General features: G+C 40.0%; 1 protein-coding gene across 1 annotated transcript in view; it reads left to right on the plus strand.

Moving 5' to 3' along the window:
• Positions 1 to 16318, plus strand: part of AMPH (amphiphysin) — a 271638-nt gene extending 255320 nt beyond the window's left edge. Inside the window, exons 20-21 of the mRNA XM_032430566.1 lie at positions 1627 to 1728; positions 15099 to 16318. Coding sequence (XP_032286457.1) covers positions 1627 to 1728; positions 15099 to 15206 — 210 coding nt within the window. The 3' untranslated portion in view covers positions 15207 to 16318. The remainder of the gene's footprint in view (positions 1 to 1626; positions 1729 to 15098) is intronic.
• The last annotated feature ends 520 nt before the right edge of the window (positions 16319 to 16838 follow it).

Here is a 16838-nt window from a genome sequence, read left to right on the forward strand (position 1 = left end):
CTCCAGCCCTGGGCTCAGACCAGGGCTTTGAAATCCTCCGTGAATGCATCTGCTTGGGGCTGGATTATACACCAGCCTGCCTGGACGCACCCCGGCTTCCCTCCCTAACTGCAGTGTGACCTGAGGAACATCACTCCTCTCTCTGTGAATTGGGGAATAAGATTGTCATTTCCAGCTCTGACATTTTATGATTCTATATAAAAAAAATACACATTTTAATAGCCAATCACTTAATCTCAGGGGGTAGGGCTGAGGAGAGGGACATGGAGAAATAAACCCTCCGTGACTGAGTAGTTGCTCAAGCGGGGTGAGTACCTGGGTCATTATATTATTTTTCCTGCTTTTGTTTCTCAGAATTTTTTATGATTAAATTTTAAAGAAATCTTTCAAAAAAGGGAGAAAAAGGGTAGGGGGAGAGGACAGGTATTGTTTAAGGGTATAAAGTCACAGTGAGTAGTAGATAAGCCCTAGAGATCTAATGCACAGCATGGTGAATATAGACAACAACATTGTATCATAATCATCAAATTTGCTCAGAGACTAGATCTTAATTATCCTAGCACTAAAAACAAATGCCAAGTACATAACGTGATAGAGGGGCTCAGTATTGCTATAAGGGCATCCTACTACAGTATCCAAATGTATCAAATTAGCATGCTGTACACTTTAAATGTGCACAATATATGTCAAATTTATTTCGATTTTTAAATTTTATTTATTTAAGTAATCTCTACACCCAACTTGGGGCTCAGACTCACAACCCCAAGATCAAGAGTCGCATGCTCTTCCATCTAAGCCGGCCAGGCACTCCAAATATATTTCAATTTAAAAAAAAAAAGAAAGAAAGAAAAGAGAAAGAAAAGGAACAGATTGGCGTGGTTTAAAGGTTAAGATAGGAAGTTTTTAAAGAAATTCATCACAGGGTTTAATTAAGTAGTAATTCCCATAAAATATGGGAATTGATGATTTTTCCCATTATTTTTTTAAATGTTACATGTACTATTTTATTTAATTGTAATTGTAATTTTATTGGTGGGAGGAGTCAGGGAAGCAGCAGAGAGAGAGGGAGAGAGAATCTTAAGCAGGCTTCATGCTCAGTGTGAAGCCCAGCCTGGGGCTCGATCTCACTACCCTGAGATCATGACCTGAGAGCCAAAATCAAGAGTCTGATGCTTAACCGACTGTGCCACCCAGGTGCCCCTGATTTTTCCAATTATTAATTATTCAACAGAAGTGAGGTTAGAGGAACTTTCCACTAGGCATTATTAGTTCAAGTTTAAAAACAAACAATAATAAAACATCAGTGATAATAAAATGAAAATATCTAACAAAAATATGATGAATTAGAATTTAATTAATGCACTACATGTCAACTCTTGCTGAGGCATTGCATTACTAAATGTACAAATTGTCTTAATATCAGTCTTCAAGAATTGGATGTTTTAAGTAAACAGGACTTCCTTTCTATGATTAGAGGTCTTCTTCCTTGGGGTATGCTGGGATCATTGTCTTTACCTAGCTTGGAGAGCCTTCTACAAGTACCTGCTGATAATCTGGCTGGGAGATTTCAATGTTACATTTCCTTTTCTTTTTAAAATTAGTAAATTCTTTAAAAATCTTTTGCAGGTGGAAACACTACATGATTTTGAAGCAGCAAATTCTGATGAACTTACCTTACAAAGGGGTGACGTGGTGTTGGTGGTCCCCTCAGATTCAGAAGCTGACCAGGTAAAGAGTGAGATTGAAAGGTTCTACGGACTATGTTGGTTTTTTTTTTTTTTTCCTGAGGGTCACTGGGACACAGTGACTAACTGAAGACATTTCTATTTTCTGAAATGCTGCAAGGCAGCTCTGAAAAGGGTTTAGGGCTTATGAGCACAGGACATGGCTAACTGTAGCTTTTTAGGACACCTCTTTTGGGATACTGTTATATTGTTTCTTAATAGATGACCAGTTCTTACTTTACATCCACTTTCTAGGGATATTGTCTCTGAAACATCAGTCTTTAGGGAATGTAGCCACTATCCATGTGCACTGAAAATCCCCCTTTTTAAAAAAATTTTATGTTATTATGTTATGTTAGTCACCAATGATGGGTATTAAGAAGAGCACGTACTGCATGGAGCACTGGCTGTTATACAAAAACAATGAATCGTGGATCACTAAATCAAAAACTAATGATGTATTGTAAGGTCAAAATCCCTATTAAAAGTAGTTGCCTCTAGGGGTATAGAGACTGACCAGGAAGGAACACGAGGGAACTTTCTGGGGATGGAAATGTTTTCTATCTGAATAGGGATGTGGATTACATGTGTGTATACATTTTTCAGAACTCACTAAACTGTACACCTAAATGATGTTTGCATTACCCAGGATTTAAATTATACCTTAATATTTTTTTTTTGGCTTCTTCCTTTTTTTAAAAAAATTTTTATTGTTATGTTAATCACCATACATTAATTCATTAGTTTTTGATGTAGTGTTCCATGATTCATTGTTTGTGCATAACACCCAGTGCTCCATGCAGAACGTGCCCTCTTTAATACCCATCACCAGGCTAACCCATCCCCCCACCCCCTCCCCTCTAGAACCCTCAGTTTGTTTCTCAGAGTCCATCATCTCTCATGGTTCGTCTCCCCCTCCGATTTCCCCCCCTTCATTCTTCCCCTCCTGCTATCTTCTTCTTCTTCTTTTTTTTCTTAACATATATTGCATTATTTGTTTCAGAGGTACAGATCTGTGATTGAACAGTCTTGCACAATTCACAGCTCTCACCATAGCACATACCCTCCCCAATGTCTATCACCCAGTCACCCCATCCCTCCCACCTCACCCCCCACTCCAGCAACCCTCAGTTTATTTCTGGAGATTAAGAATTCCTCATATCAGTGAGGTCATATGATACATGTCTTTCTCTGATTGACTTATTTCACTCAGCATAACACCCTCCAGTTCTATCCACGTCGTTGCAAATGGCAAGATCTCATTCCTTTTGATGGCTGCATAATATTCCATTATATATATATACCACATCTTCTTTATCTATTCATCTGTCAGTGGACATCTTGGCTCTTCCCACAGTTTGGCTGTTATGGACATTGCTGCTATAAACATCGGGGTGCACGTACCCCTTCGGATCCCTACATTTGTATCTTTGGGGTAAATACCCAGTAGTGCAATTGCTGGGTCATATGGTAGTTCTATTTTCAACTTTTTGAGGAACCTCCATACTGTTTTCCAGAGTGGTTGCACTAGCTTGCATTCCCACCAACAGTGTAGGAGGGGAACGTTCCCCTTTCTCCGCATCCCAGCCAACATCTGTCGTTTCCTGACTTGTTAATTTTAGCCATTCTGACTGGTGTGAGGTGGTATCTCATTGAGGTTTTGATTTGGATTTCCCTGATGCTGAGCAATGTTGAGCACTTTTTCATGTGTCTGTGGGCCATTTGGATGTCTTCTTTGGAAAAATGTCTGTTCATGTCTTCTGCCCATTTCTTGATTGAATTATTTCTTCTTTGGGTGTTGAGTTTGATAAGTTCTTTATAGATTTTTGATAGCAGCCCTTTATCTGATATGTCATTTGCAAATATCTTCTCCCACTCTGTCGGTTGTCTTTTGGTTTTGTTGACTGTTTCTTTTGCTGTGCAAAAGCTTTTTATCTTGATGAAGTCCCAATAGTTCATTTTTGCCCTTGCTTCCCTTACCTTTGGCCATGTTTCTAGGAAGAAGTTGCTACAGCTGAGGTCCAGGAGGTTTCTGCCTGTGTTCTCCTTTAGGATTTTGATGGACTCCTGTCTCACATTGAGGTCTTTCAACCATTTTGAGTCTATTTCTGTGTGTGGTGTAAGGAAATGGTCCAGTTTCATTCTTCTGCATGTGGCTGTCCAATTTTCCCAACACCGTTTGTTGAAGAGACTGTCTTTTTTCCATTGGACATTCTTTCCTGCTTTGTCGAAGATGAGTTGACCATAGAGTTGAGGGTCCATTTGTGGGCTCTCTATTCTGTTCCATTGATCTATGTGTCTGTTTTTGTGCCGGTACCATACTGTCTTGAAGATGACAGCTTTGTAATAGAGCTGGAAGTCCGGAATTGTGATGCCGCCAGCTTTGCTTTTCTTTTTCAACATTCCTCTGGCTATTCGGGGTCTTTTCTGGTTTCATACAAATTTTAGGATTATTTGTTCCATTTCTTTGAAAAAAGTGGATGGTATTTTGATGGGGATTGCATTGAATGTGTAGATTGCTCTAGGTAGCATTGACATCTTCACAATATTTGTTCTTCCAGTCCATGGGCATGGAACTTTTTTCCATTTCTTTGTGTCTTGCTCAATTTCTTTCATGAGTATTTTATAGTTTTCTGAGTACAGATCCTTTGCCTCTTTGGTTAGATTTATTCCTAGGTATCTTATGGTTTTGGGTGCAATTGTAAATGGGATTGACTCCTTAATGTCTCTTTCTTCTGTCTTGTTGTTGGTGTATAGGAATGCCACTGATTTCTGTGCATTGATTTTATATCCTGCCACTTTACTGAATTCCTGTATGAGTTCTAGCAGTATTGGGGTGGAGTCTTTTGGGTTTTCCACATAAAGTATCATATCATCTGCAAAGGGTGAGAACTTGACTTCTTTGCCGATTTGTATGCCTTTTATTTCTTTTTGTTGTCTGATTGCTGTGGCTAGGACTTCTAATACTATGTTGAATAGCAGTGGTGATAGTGGACATCCCTGCCGTGTTCCTGACCTTAGGGGGAAAGCTCTCAGTTTTTCCCCATTGAGAATGATATTCGCTGTAGGTTTTTCATAGATGGCTTTTATGATATTGAGGTATGTACCCTCTATCCCTATACTCTGAAGAGTTTTGATCAAGAAAGGATGCTGTACTTTGTCAAATGCTTTTTCTGCATCTATTGAGAGGATCATATGGTTCTTGTTCTTTCTTTTGTTAATGTATTGTATCACATTGATTGATTTGCGGATGTTGAACCAACCTTGCAGCCCAGGGATAAATCCCACTTGGTCGTGGTGAATAATCCTTTTAATGGACTGTTGGATCCTATTGGCTAGTATTTTGATGAGAATTTTTGCATCCGTGTTCATCAAGGATATTGGTCTGCAATTCTCCTTTTTGATGGGGTCTTTGTCTGGTTTTGGGATCAAGGTAATGCTGGCCTCATAAAACGAGTTCGGAAGTTTTCCTTCCATTTCTATTTTTTGGAACAGTTTCAGAAGAATAGATATTAATTCTTCTTGAAATGTTTGGTAGAATTCCCCTGGGAAACCATCTGGCCCTGGGTTTTTGTTTGTTGGGAGATTTTTGATGACTGCTTCAATTTCCTTAGTGGTTATAGGTCTGTTCAGGTTTTCAGTTTCTTCCTGGTTCAGTTTTGGTAGTTGATACATCTCTAGGAATGCATCCATTTCTTCCAGATGATCTAATTTGCTGGCATAGAGTTGCTCATCATATGTTCTTATAATTGTTTGTATTTCTTTGGTGTTGGTTGTGATCTCTCCTCTTTCATTCATGATTTTATTTACTTGGGTCATTTCTCTTCTCTTTTTGATAAGTCTGGCTAGGGGTTTATCAATCTTGTTAATTCTTTCAAAGAACCAGCTCCTAGTTTCATTGATCTGTTCTACTGTTCTTTTGGTTTCTATTTTATTGTTTTCTGCTCTGATCTTTATTATTTCTCTTCTCTTGCTGGGTATAGGCTTTATTTGCTGTTCTTTCTCCAGCTCCTTTACGTGTAGGGTTAGGTTGTGTACTTGAGACCTTTCTTGTTTCTTGAGAAAGGCTTGTATTGCTATATACTTTCCTCTTAGGACTGCCTTTGCTGCATCCCAAAGATTTTGAACAGTTGTGTTTTCATTTTCATTGGTTTCCATGAATTTTTTAAATTCTTCTTTAATTTCCTGGTTGACCCATTCATTCTTTAGTAGCATGCTCTTTAGCCTCCATGTATTTGAGTTCTTTCCGACTTTTCTCTTGTGATTGAGTTCTAGTTTCAAAGCATTGTGGTCCGAAAATAGGCAGGGAATGATCCCAATCTTTTGGTACCGGTTGAGACCTGATTTATGACCTAGGATGTGATCGATTCTGGAGAATGTTCCATGGGCACTAGAGAAGAATGTATTCTGTTGCTTTGGGTTGGAATGTTCTGAATATGTCTGTGAAGTCCATTTGGTCCAGTGTGTCATTTAAAGTCTTTATTTCCTTGATGATCTTTTCCTTAGAGGATCTGTCCATTTCAGTGAGGGGGGTGTTAAAGTCCCCCACTATTATCGTATTGTTGACAATATGTTTCTTTGCTTTTGTTATTAATTGGCTGCTCCCATCTTAGGGGCATAGATATTTACAATTCTTAGGTCTTCTTGTTGGATAGACCCTTTAAGTAGGCTATAGTGTCCTTCCTCATCTCTTAGTACAGTCTTTGGTTTAAAATCTAATTTGTCTGATACAAGGATTGCCACCCCAGCTTTCTTTTGGTGTCCATTAGCATGGTAAATGGTTTTCCACCCCTTCACTTTCAATCTGGGGGTGTCTTTGGGTCTAAAATGAGTCTCTTGCAGACAGCATATCGATGGGTCTTGTTTTTTTATCCAATCTGATTAGCCTGTGTCTTTTGATTGGGGCATTTAGCCCATTTACATTCAGGGTAACTATTGAAAGATACGAATTTAGTGCCATTGTATTGCCTGTAAGGTAACTGTTACTGTATATTGTCTGTGTTCCTTTCTGGTCTATGTTGCTTTTAGGCTCTCTCTTTGCTTAGAGGACCCCTTTCAATATTTCTTGTAGGGCTGGTTTCGTGTTTGCAAATTCCTTTAGTTTTTGTTTGTCCTGGAAGCTTTTTCTCTCCCCTTCTATTTTCAATGACAGCCTAGCTGGATATAGTGTTCTTGGCTGCATATTTTTCCCATTTAGTGCTCTGAATATATCATGCCAGTCCTTTCTGGCCTGCCAGTTCTCTGTGGATAGGTCTGTTGCCAATCTAATGTTTCTACCATTGTAGGTTACAAATCTCTTCTCCCAAGCTGCTTTCAGTTTTTCTCATTGTCTCTGAGACTTGTAAGTTTTACTATTAGATGTCGGGGTGTTGACCTATTTTTATTGATTTTGAGAGGGGTTCTCTGTGCTTCCTGGATTTTGATGCCTGTTTCCTTCCCCAGATTAGGGAAGTTCTCTGCTATAATTTGCTCCAATATACCTTCTGTCCCTCTCTCTCTTTCTTCTTCTTCTGGGATCCCAATTATTCTGATATTGTTTCGTTTTATGGTATCGCTTATCTCTCAAATTCTGCCCTCATGATCCAGTAGTTGTTTATCTGTTTTTCTCAGCTTCTTTATTTTCCATCATTTGGTCTTCTATATCACTGATTCTCTCTTCTGCTTCATTTATCCTAGCAGTTAGCACCCCCATTTTTGATTGCACCTCATTAGTAGCCGTTTTGACTTTGACTTGGTTAGATTTTAGTTCTTTTATTTCTCCAGAAAGGGTTTCTCTAATATCTTTCATGCTTTTTTCAAGCCCAGCTAGTATCTTTAAAGTGATGATTCTGAACTCTAGACCCGACATCATATTAAGGTCTGTATTGAGTAGGTCCCTGGCAGTCAGTAATACCTCTTGTTCTTTTTGTTGAGGTGATTTTTTCCATCTTGTCATTTTGTCCAGAGGAGAATAGATGAATGAGAAAACAAAATGCTAACAGGGTAACAACGTCCCCAGAAAATATACTCTAAACAAATCAGAAAAGACCTGAAGCCAGGGGAAAAGAAAGGGAAAGAAGAAAAAAGAAAAAGATAAAGATAAAAACAAACAAAAACAGAACAAAACAAAAAAAACAGAATATGATCCAATATGATCAGGCTGGTGCACAGATCAGTGCCACACACTAGATTTTGGGTGTATTTTGGTCTGTTAGAAGAAAGTGCCTCCCAAAATTTTAAAGAAAGAAAAACTTATATATGTACAAAAATAAGGGTTGATATGATGAAGGGATGGAATATGACTGTAAAGATGAAAATTATAAAAAATTTTATAAAAGGAATTGATAAGTTGTTTGAAAAAAGAAAGAAGAGCATTTTAAAAAAAAGAAAAAAAAAGGGAGCGAATGTGATCAGGCAGGAGAGTAGAACAAAACCATACACTAGAGATTTAGGGTATATTTTGATCTGTTAGAAGAAACTATCTCAAAATTTTAAAGAGAGAACAACTTATATATATATGCCAAAAATAAGGGTAACTACTACGAAGGGATAGAATATGACTCTAAAAATGAAAAATAAAAAATACTTTTTAAAAAAGGGATTGATAAGATGTTGGTTGAAAAAGGGTAAAAGAAAAATTAAAAAAAAAAAAGTTAAAAAAAATTAACTTTGAAAGACTAAAGAATCATGGTAAAAAAAGCCATGGATTCTATGTGCAGTATTCCCCTGGTGCTGGAGTTCTGCCGTTCTCATTGATCGGTAAACTTGGTCTTGGCCGGCTGTTCTCGCTGATCTTCTGGGGGAGGGGCCTGTTGCCGTGGTTCCCAAATGTCTTTGCCGGAGGCGGAATTGCCCCGCCCTTGCCGGTCCGGGCTAAGTAATCTGCTCGGGTTTGCTCTCAGGGGCTTTTGTTCCCTGCAAGCTTTCCGACCAGCTTTGGAGGCGGAGAGTGAAAATGGCGGCCTCCCAGTCTCCGCCCCAGAGGAGCCGAGAACTCGGGGCCCCGCTCCTCAGTGCACCCCCAGAGAAAAGCAGTCAGTCATTCCCGTCTCCCTGGTCTCTGGCCGCACTCCATGCTCACCCGGCCTGTGACCGAGCGTTTCTGTCTCTGGCTCCCGACCCTGTGTGGAGTCTCCAAACCCAGCAGATCCCTGCGGTGCACTCCCGCACTGCTCCTCCCAGGGGAGGAAGGGGAGTCTCCCTGGATCTGCCGCTTGTTGGGTCCCTGCTGGAGGAGCAGTGGCCTGACTGTGCCGCGGATCACAGTTTATGGCAACTCCGAGCTGAGAGCCCGCGCCCGGGCTCCGTCTCTGCAGCCGGCTTCCCTGCTCCGATACCTGGGAGCTCTGCCGCACTCAGGCACCCCCGGTCTTTCTGTGACCCCGAGGGTCCTGAGACCACAGTGTCCCAACGAGGGTTCCACCCCCGCTTAGCCACTGGAGCGCCGTCCCTCAGCAGGGCAGACTTCTAAAAGTTCTGATTTTTTGCTCCGCTGCTCTATCACTTGCCAGTAGCGGCTGATGGAGGCCCCTCCCCACGCCATCTGTCTTCCCAAATATCACCTCGGATTCACTTCTCTGCACGTCCTACCTTCCAGAAAGTGGTCGCTTTTCTGTTCAGAGTTGTTGGTATTCTTTTCTTCAATTTCCTGTTGAGTTTGTAGGTGTTCAGAATGGTTTGATCCCCATCCAGCTGAATTCCTGAGACCAGACGAAATCCAGGTCTCCTACTCCTCCGCCATCTTGCTCCGCCCCTCTATACCTCAATTTTGAAAGACTCTTAAAATAAATCACCTTTGAGCATAGTGTTCTGATGTGAAGATGCTGAGAATTCCATTTTGTTCTTTGTTCTTATTCGTAGGATTTGTGAGTCCCTAAATCGTATGCAAAATATGTAAATGTGCCTATGAACATGTTTTCCTGGAGAGAAGAGCTCTAATCTCTATAATATTCTCAAGGAGATTTCTTTAAGAAATCTTCCCCAAAATATAAGGTCACTCTCTTAGAGGTTAAGGTTTCCCATGACCCCACATTTCGTTCTTTCTCTTGATAGTACACTTAAAAGATAGAGCAGGTGCTGGGTCAAACAAAGTCTCTACCACAATAAAATTCAATTAGAGATCGATAACAACAATATAGCTTTAAAAGCTCTAAATATTTAAAAAATTTAAAAATATCCTTCTAAATAATCTGGACCAAAGAAATCATAGTGTAAATTAAAAAAATATTTCCTAGTGATCATCAGTTTCTAAGTTTTTAGTCCAAGAAGATAAAAAAAATAGATCCAATTAAGTACAAAGCACACGGAAGGAAGAAATAATAAAAATAAATGCACAAACAATTGCACTAAAAAGACGCACAATGGAGAAAACTAATAAGTCCAAAAGTTAGTTGTTTGAAAGAATTAATGAAATTGTTAAAACCTCAGATGTACTCTTCAAAGCAAAAAGTGACAAAGCATTAATTACTAGTATCAGGCAAAAGTGGTTACACATCTAAAAATCATTAAAAACTCCATTATGGAGTGCCTGGGTGGCTCAGTCGTTAAACATCTGCCTTCGGCTCAGGTCATGATCCCAGGGTCCTGGGATCGAGCCCCACATCGGACTCCCGGCTCCGTGAGAAGCTTGCTTTTCCTTCTCCCACTCCCCCCTGCTTGTGTTCCCTGTCTCGCTGTGTCTCTCTCTGTCAAATAAATAAATAAAATCTTAAAAAAAAAAAAAAACTCCATTATATAAACTAATATTTTTCACATTAACCAAAAGTTATCTTTTAAAGAAATTAAGAGGAAAAAACTAGTCTTATGTCTACCAACATGTTTACCATTTCCTGTGCTCTTCCTGGTTCTTCCTACAAATCTGAGTTTCCATCTGGTCTCATGTCTTTCCGCCTGAAAAATTTTCCTCATTTCTTTTTTTTTTTAAATACTGTTTTTCAGAGTGCCTTTTCTTTTTCCTTCTTGCTTCTTTTTTTTTTTTTTAAGATTTTATTTTTAAGTAATCTCTACACCCAATGTGGGGCTCAAACTCACAATCCTGAGATCAAGAGTCCCATGCTCTGAGCCAGCCAGGTGCCCCTGCCTGAAAACAGTTTTTTTCTTTCTTTTTTTTTGTTTTTAAGATTTTATTTATTTATTTGAGAGAGAGAGAGAGCATGAGCATTGGGAGGGGCAGAAGGAGAGGGAGAAGCAGGCTCCCCACTGAGCAGGGAACCCGGTGTGGGGCTCGATCCGAGGACCCTCAGATCGTGACCTGAGCCGAAGGCAGATGCTTAACCAACTGAGCCACCCAGGCACCCGAAGAATTTTCTTTACTAATTTCTATAGTGCTAATCTGCTGGCAATAAATACTCTCAGCTTCTGTTTATCTGAAAATCTCTTTATTCATCTTTATTTTTTAAAGATCTTTTCCCAAAAGAAAGAATTCTGAGTTGACTTTTTTTCTTTCAACTCTTTAAAGATGTTCCATTGTTTTCTGTTTTCTGCTCTTTCTGACAGAAATCAGCTGCCATTTGTTTACTGTTGTTTCTGGGTATCCAATGTGCCTTTTTCCCTGACTGCTTTTAAGAATTTCTCTGTATCTTTGGTTTTCATAGGTTCAATATAATGTGCTTAGGCCTTGTGTTTTTTTGTAGTTTTCATGCTTGGGGTTCACTGAGGTGCTTAGATTTGTAACCTGATGTTTTTCGTTACATTTGGAAGACTTCTGGCTAATTTTTCTTAAATTCTTTGCTGCCTCATTCTCTTTTTCCTCTTTTTGTGATTCTCTAATTATACATCTGTTGGACTTCTCGATGTCTAAGACTGTTCCTTTTATGCACTATGTATTTCTTTCTGGTACTCAGGTTGGATCATTTTTATTGGTTTGTCTTCAAGTACAGTGGCCCTTTTTTCTGCTACTTTAAAATTGGTGGTGAAGCTTATCCAGTGTCTTTTTCATTTCAGATGCTATACATATACAGTTCTATAATGTTCGTGTGTTTTGTTTTGTTTTTTTAAATTTACTCGCCATTTCTTTCGTGAGATTTCCCATCTATTCTTTCATTATTGCCACTTTCAGTGTTAGGTACTTGTACATGTTTGCAATAGCTACATTAATTTCCTACTGCTAATTCCAAAAAAACTAATTCATCTCAGCACACATTTATATCAGTTGCCTTTTGTCTGCAGGGGATATGTTCCTTTTTTTCTCATATCTAGTAATTTTTTACTGATATTGGACACATTGCAGAGTCTGGATTCCATCTTCTGTTTCTGAAGCTTGTTTCTTTTTCCCCCTAGCAGACATGGAAGTTACTAGATAATTAACTTAAATTCATGGAAGTTTTGTTTTATACTTTGTTAGGATGATTCTGTTTCAATTTTGCCTTTACTTTTAGGATGAATTCTTAGTCCTGAGTCATCTTTTACTTCCAAGGATGGCCCTTCTGGGATATCAGTAGAAATCCTGAAGGGTTGACCAAGCCTCCTAACTTGGTGGGAGTCAGACTCTAAACTCTGCCTCCCCTCCATTGGCAAGGCTTACATTTCCCCTTGGCTGTTCTGCCTGCCTCCTGTTGCTTTCTCCCAGACTCCTTGGGGGACCCCCTGTATATTCACAGCTTGTGGGGGTAGGGTAATTCAGGATTTTAGGGAAGTTTCTCTGCATATTTGGTAAACTGCCACTGTACATCTCTTCTTTTCAAAATATCCCGCTTAAAAATACAGCTGCTCAGGGTGCCTGGGTTTAAGCATCCGACTCTTGATTTCAGCACAGGTCATGATCTCAGGGTCATGAGATTGAGCCCCATGTGCTAGGTGTGGAGTCTGCGTAAGATTCTCTCTCTTCCTCCCTCTGTCCCTCCCCTTGCTCGTGCTTTCTCTCTCTAATAAATAAATAAAATTAAAAAACATACAGCTGCTCTGGATGCCCTCCAATCTTCCTTTGAATGCCCTGCATCACTCAGACTGAGGATAATACTCAAGGGAAAGCTGTATTAGTACTAGCACGGATCTCATTCACTGCAATTTCCTACTTTCAGGGGTTAAATATTCTCTAATTTTTTTCAAGATTTTTTATTTATTTATTTGACAGAGAGAGAGATATAACAAGTAGGTGGAGTGGGAGAGGGAGAAACAGGCTTCCTGCTGAGCAGGAAGCCCAATGTGGGGCTTGATCCCAGGACCCTGGGATCATTACCTGAGCCGAAGGCAGACCCTTAACGACTGATCCACCCAGGCGCCCCTATTCTCTAATTTTTGCCTGCTTTTGGTCACTGCCAGTGCCTTCAAATAGTTGTTACATATGTCCACCTTGTTATTTGTAACAATTCCATTATATAACTTTTTATGTTATATATTTTATAAGTCATTTCTGTATATAAATAGTTGCATATATGTACACATGGGTATATATAGATGTGTAGTTATGTATATGTAGATATATAGTTATTCTAGTGTTTATAAGTGTTCTGTGAAGAAGCACTTATCTGATACAAGTGATTTTGCCATTGCCAGAACTGTAAGTCTTTCGTCTACTACATGTTTTAAGCAGTTAACATTTAATTTTCCCTATTTGCCTCAGCTAGAGATTGATATTGGCTAATATTTTTCACTTTACTATATAAATTATATTTCAGAATATACATGTTAGAATATATCTTGATTCTGAGTTTGTGCCAGTTCTTAACTTTTTTTCTTTATTGAAACAATTTTAAAATGCATGACTCTGCTTGGCTCCATTAGATTTTTCCCTCATTGTAAATAAAGTCAAATATAGACATTTGTGGGGGAAAATACGGCCTTTTAGATGCTGCCGGAGATTCAGAAAAAAATGAGTTATCATCTCTTACTTTAAGTATAACTTCGCCCTTCACGTATATCACGTCATACTTTTATTTTATTTTATTTTTTTTAAAGATTTTATTTATTTATTTTGACAGAGAGAGAGACACAGCGAGAGAGGGAACACAAGCAGGGGGAGTGGGAGAGGGAAAAGCAGGCTTCCCGCAGAGCAGGGAGCCCGATGTGGGGCTCGATCCCAGGACCCTGGGACCATGACCTGAGCCAAAGGCAGACGCTTAACGACTGAGCCACCCAGGTGCCCCTGTCACGTCATAATTTTAAAGAGGACACTCTTCCTCCTAGCCAGGATATTATCAGTCATTTTATTGAGTCATCTTTTTCCCTGGGTTTTTTTTTTTTTTCTGCCTTCAAAAATTGGCCTGTCTAAATGCTTATATTGCTTGTCTGTATAGCAGCATCAATTTATAGTCTCAGATTACATCAAAAAGGAATGTATTCACCTTCTTTATTTAATTTTGGAGACCTCATTTTATCTGATGTACTTGAACTCTGTTGGGAATTGCTTCAGATTAAATCTGGCCATCCCTCATCCTAAGTGGATCTCTTTCGTGGACTGGTTAACATAATCAAGACAAGTCATCTCCCGCTAGTTTTTGCATCAGACAGTCTGTATGTTTCATGCTGTTCCTTCCACTCAGCCTTTTCCAACCAGGCTCTGCTTATCTGCGAGAGGCCAAGGGCAAATAGCAGCCTCCATTCTCCGTTTTATGTATCATCTCTCGAGCTAAATGGCCATACATGGTGGCTTCTGTTTCCTTTCTGTGGCTAAATGTCTTTGTTTTTATGATGGTACTCCTGTAAGACAGACCGATGTTTAGGAGGAATAGTTGATAAAAAATACATAAAGAATATATGAATGTTTCCAGCAAGAATGCCATGACAACAAACTGCTTTGTAGTTCATATAAACTTGAAAAATGAAATACTATAACAGCAACAACAGACAGAATGGCAAGAGCAGGTATCCAGATGTAGCAGCTATTATTTGATAAGCCTTGTGTATGCTGGTTTATTTGGGTCACATGATGTGAGCTGAGGGTACAGAGTTCTTTCCTATAAGCGAGTGGTTCGGGATGGAATACGAGACCTCCCATGGCCTGGTCCACACTATATTCTGACCTGGGTCCTCATGTCACTTTTTCACTGTGACCCACAGAATAGGGAGCGTTCCTGTGCATGACGTGTTTTCATGTGGTGTCCTCTCTTTGCCCTGGCTAGCATTCTAATCCTTTTCTCTTCCTTAAGAACTCATGTCATAATCCAGTTAATGTCAACGAGTTGTACTTTAGACAAAATTATACTATTTGTTTTAATGTTCAGTTAGCTTTCCCAGATCCAGAAAATAAATCATTTCAAATGTTTACTGTTATTTTTTTTTTTACCTAACAACTTATTTGGGACAAGCCCTCCCACTGACCTATCTCAGCACACTGGTTTATATATAATGTAACATCCTAGTGCAGGATCACAATGCTAAATTATTTTGTTAACTGTTGGCCGAGCAGATTTTTCCAGTAGTCCCTTGGACCTTGAATGCCCTGTCTTTGTCTTGCAGGATGCAGGCTGGCTGGTAGGAGTGAAGGAATCAGACTGGCTTCAGTACAGAGACCTTGCCACCTACAAAGGCCTCTTTCCAGAAAACTTCACCCGGCGCCTGGATTAGGGCCAAGAATATTGTAGAAAGAGCCTCGTTATTGGGTTTTTAAACCTCCGTGAAAACCCGAAGAGTTCACTTTGCTATTACACTCTTAATGATTTACAGGTTGGTGCCAGACAAAGCTTGGAAAGATATATCAATGGAGCACATGTGCAAAAAAAAAGAAGAGAGAGAAAAAAGTAAATTACAGATAAAGTCCTCACTGGTTCCCACGTTATCCATAACAGGTTTCTTTTTGCTTTGTCCAAGCTGTGGAGACTCTTGTACTTGATCCCCTCCCACCATTTTCAAAGTAGCTTTCTCCAGACCAGAACCTTCATTTCTGAGCACCAAGTGTGTGGTTCCTGAGTGCCTGCCCTGCGGAAGACGTGATGAATTATCCTGTAGTATGAGATTATCTCCTTCCCCTGCACAGGTGTGAGCACGCGCTCTCTCTCCCTTTCAAGCTGACTGTGTTTCAAACTCAACTGCTACACAAAAGGTTCTTTTCCAACACCTCTCTCTCTCTGTGTATATGGCCACGCAGTTCCACATGCTAGTTCCCATCACTCCTGGGTCTATGTGTATGCACAAAGCTACATATACATAGTTGCTTCCTTTCGTTCCATTGTAGTTCTTTGCCTCTCGAGTGTCCTTGATCCATACATTGCTCTTGCTCTGTCTGGCATTTCAGTTGCAGTTTTGCCTTGGGGCAAAACCAGCCATCCCGTTGCCAAAACAGTTGACGGTATCTGCGTTGTGTAATGTGCATTTGTCAGGATGTGATGACAGATAGCATGTCAAGGCTCCTTGTCCCTTTGGAAAAGCAGAGCCTCGTTATCTAGGGTCCAGCTGCTGAGGCTGGAGGTAAGCTAGTCGGGATGAGCAGCTCTGTAGTGTTACCTTCTGCCTTTCAAAGATTGGCTGGTTGGTGGGGCATCAAAGTCCACCCCCAAAGAACACTATAAAAAAAAAAAAAGCTCCTATAAATTTCCAACTCTTTATGCAACTCATCTTCCCAGATTGTCCTAAAATAAGATAGGCAATGTATGCTGTATCCACAAATCATCTGTAAGAGTTATGTTTTCAGTGCTGTGTCATTCCAAATAAACCTCTGGAAACCTCCAGCCATGACTTAATTCCTTCTGTGGAGTCATTTGTTTCGGAAACCTCAGTTCAGTCGGAGGCACTCCTTGGAACAGTGTTCGTTGGAGTTGTTATTTGTGCGGAAATATGCTTGTTCCTCTGGGTTGTGCCCCAGAGCCCACCTCCCTTCCCCGAAGCCCTTCCTCCCAGTCATTGCTGCTCACCCAGCAATGACTGCAGCACAAATAACAGCTGTGGACCGAGGCCCCTGGCAGGTGCTGGCTGTTGACCAACTGTGTATCACTGAAAATCTGATGGCCTTCATAATCAGCACTTTGCTCTCCCACCAGCTCATTTTTTGGGTCACTGTTCTTGCTGACATGTTGATGCTGTAGGGACATCAAATAGATCACCTGGAAGAGAAAAGTCAATTGACTGGGCCACTCTTCAGAGGAGAGAATTCTTAAACATCTTTCATTCGATTTACTCTTCTTTCTGCCGGTATAATCCCGTACACAATGTAAGCTGGTCAACAATGGGCACTATTAGTCTTCTGAATTTGCTACGTGTTTC

This window comes from Phoca vitulina, unplaced genomic scaffold (genome assembly GCF_004348235.1).
Source record: "Phoca vitulina isolate PV1807 unplaced genomic scaffold, GSC_HSeal_1.0 scaffold44, whole genome shotgun sequence".
NCBI classification, from domain to species: domain Eukaryota; kingdom Metazoa; phylum Chordata; class Mammalia; order Carnivora; family Phocidae; genus Phoca; species Phoca vitulina.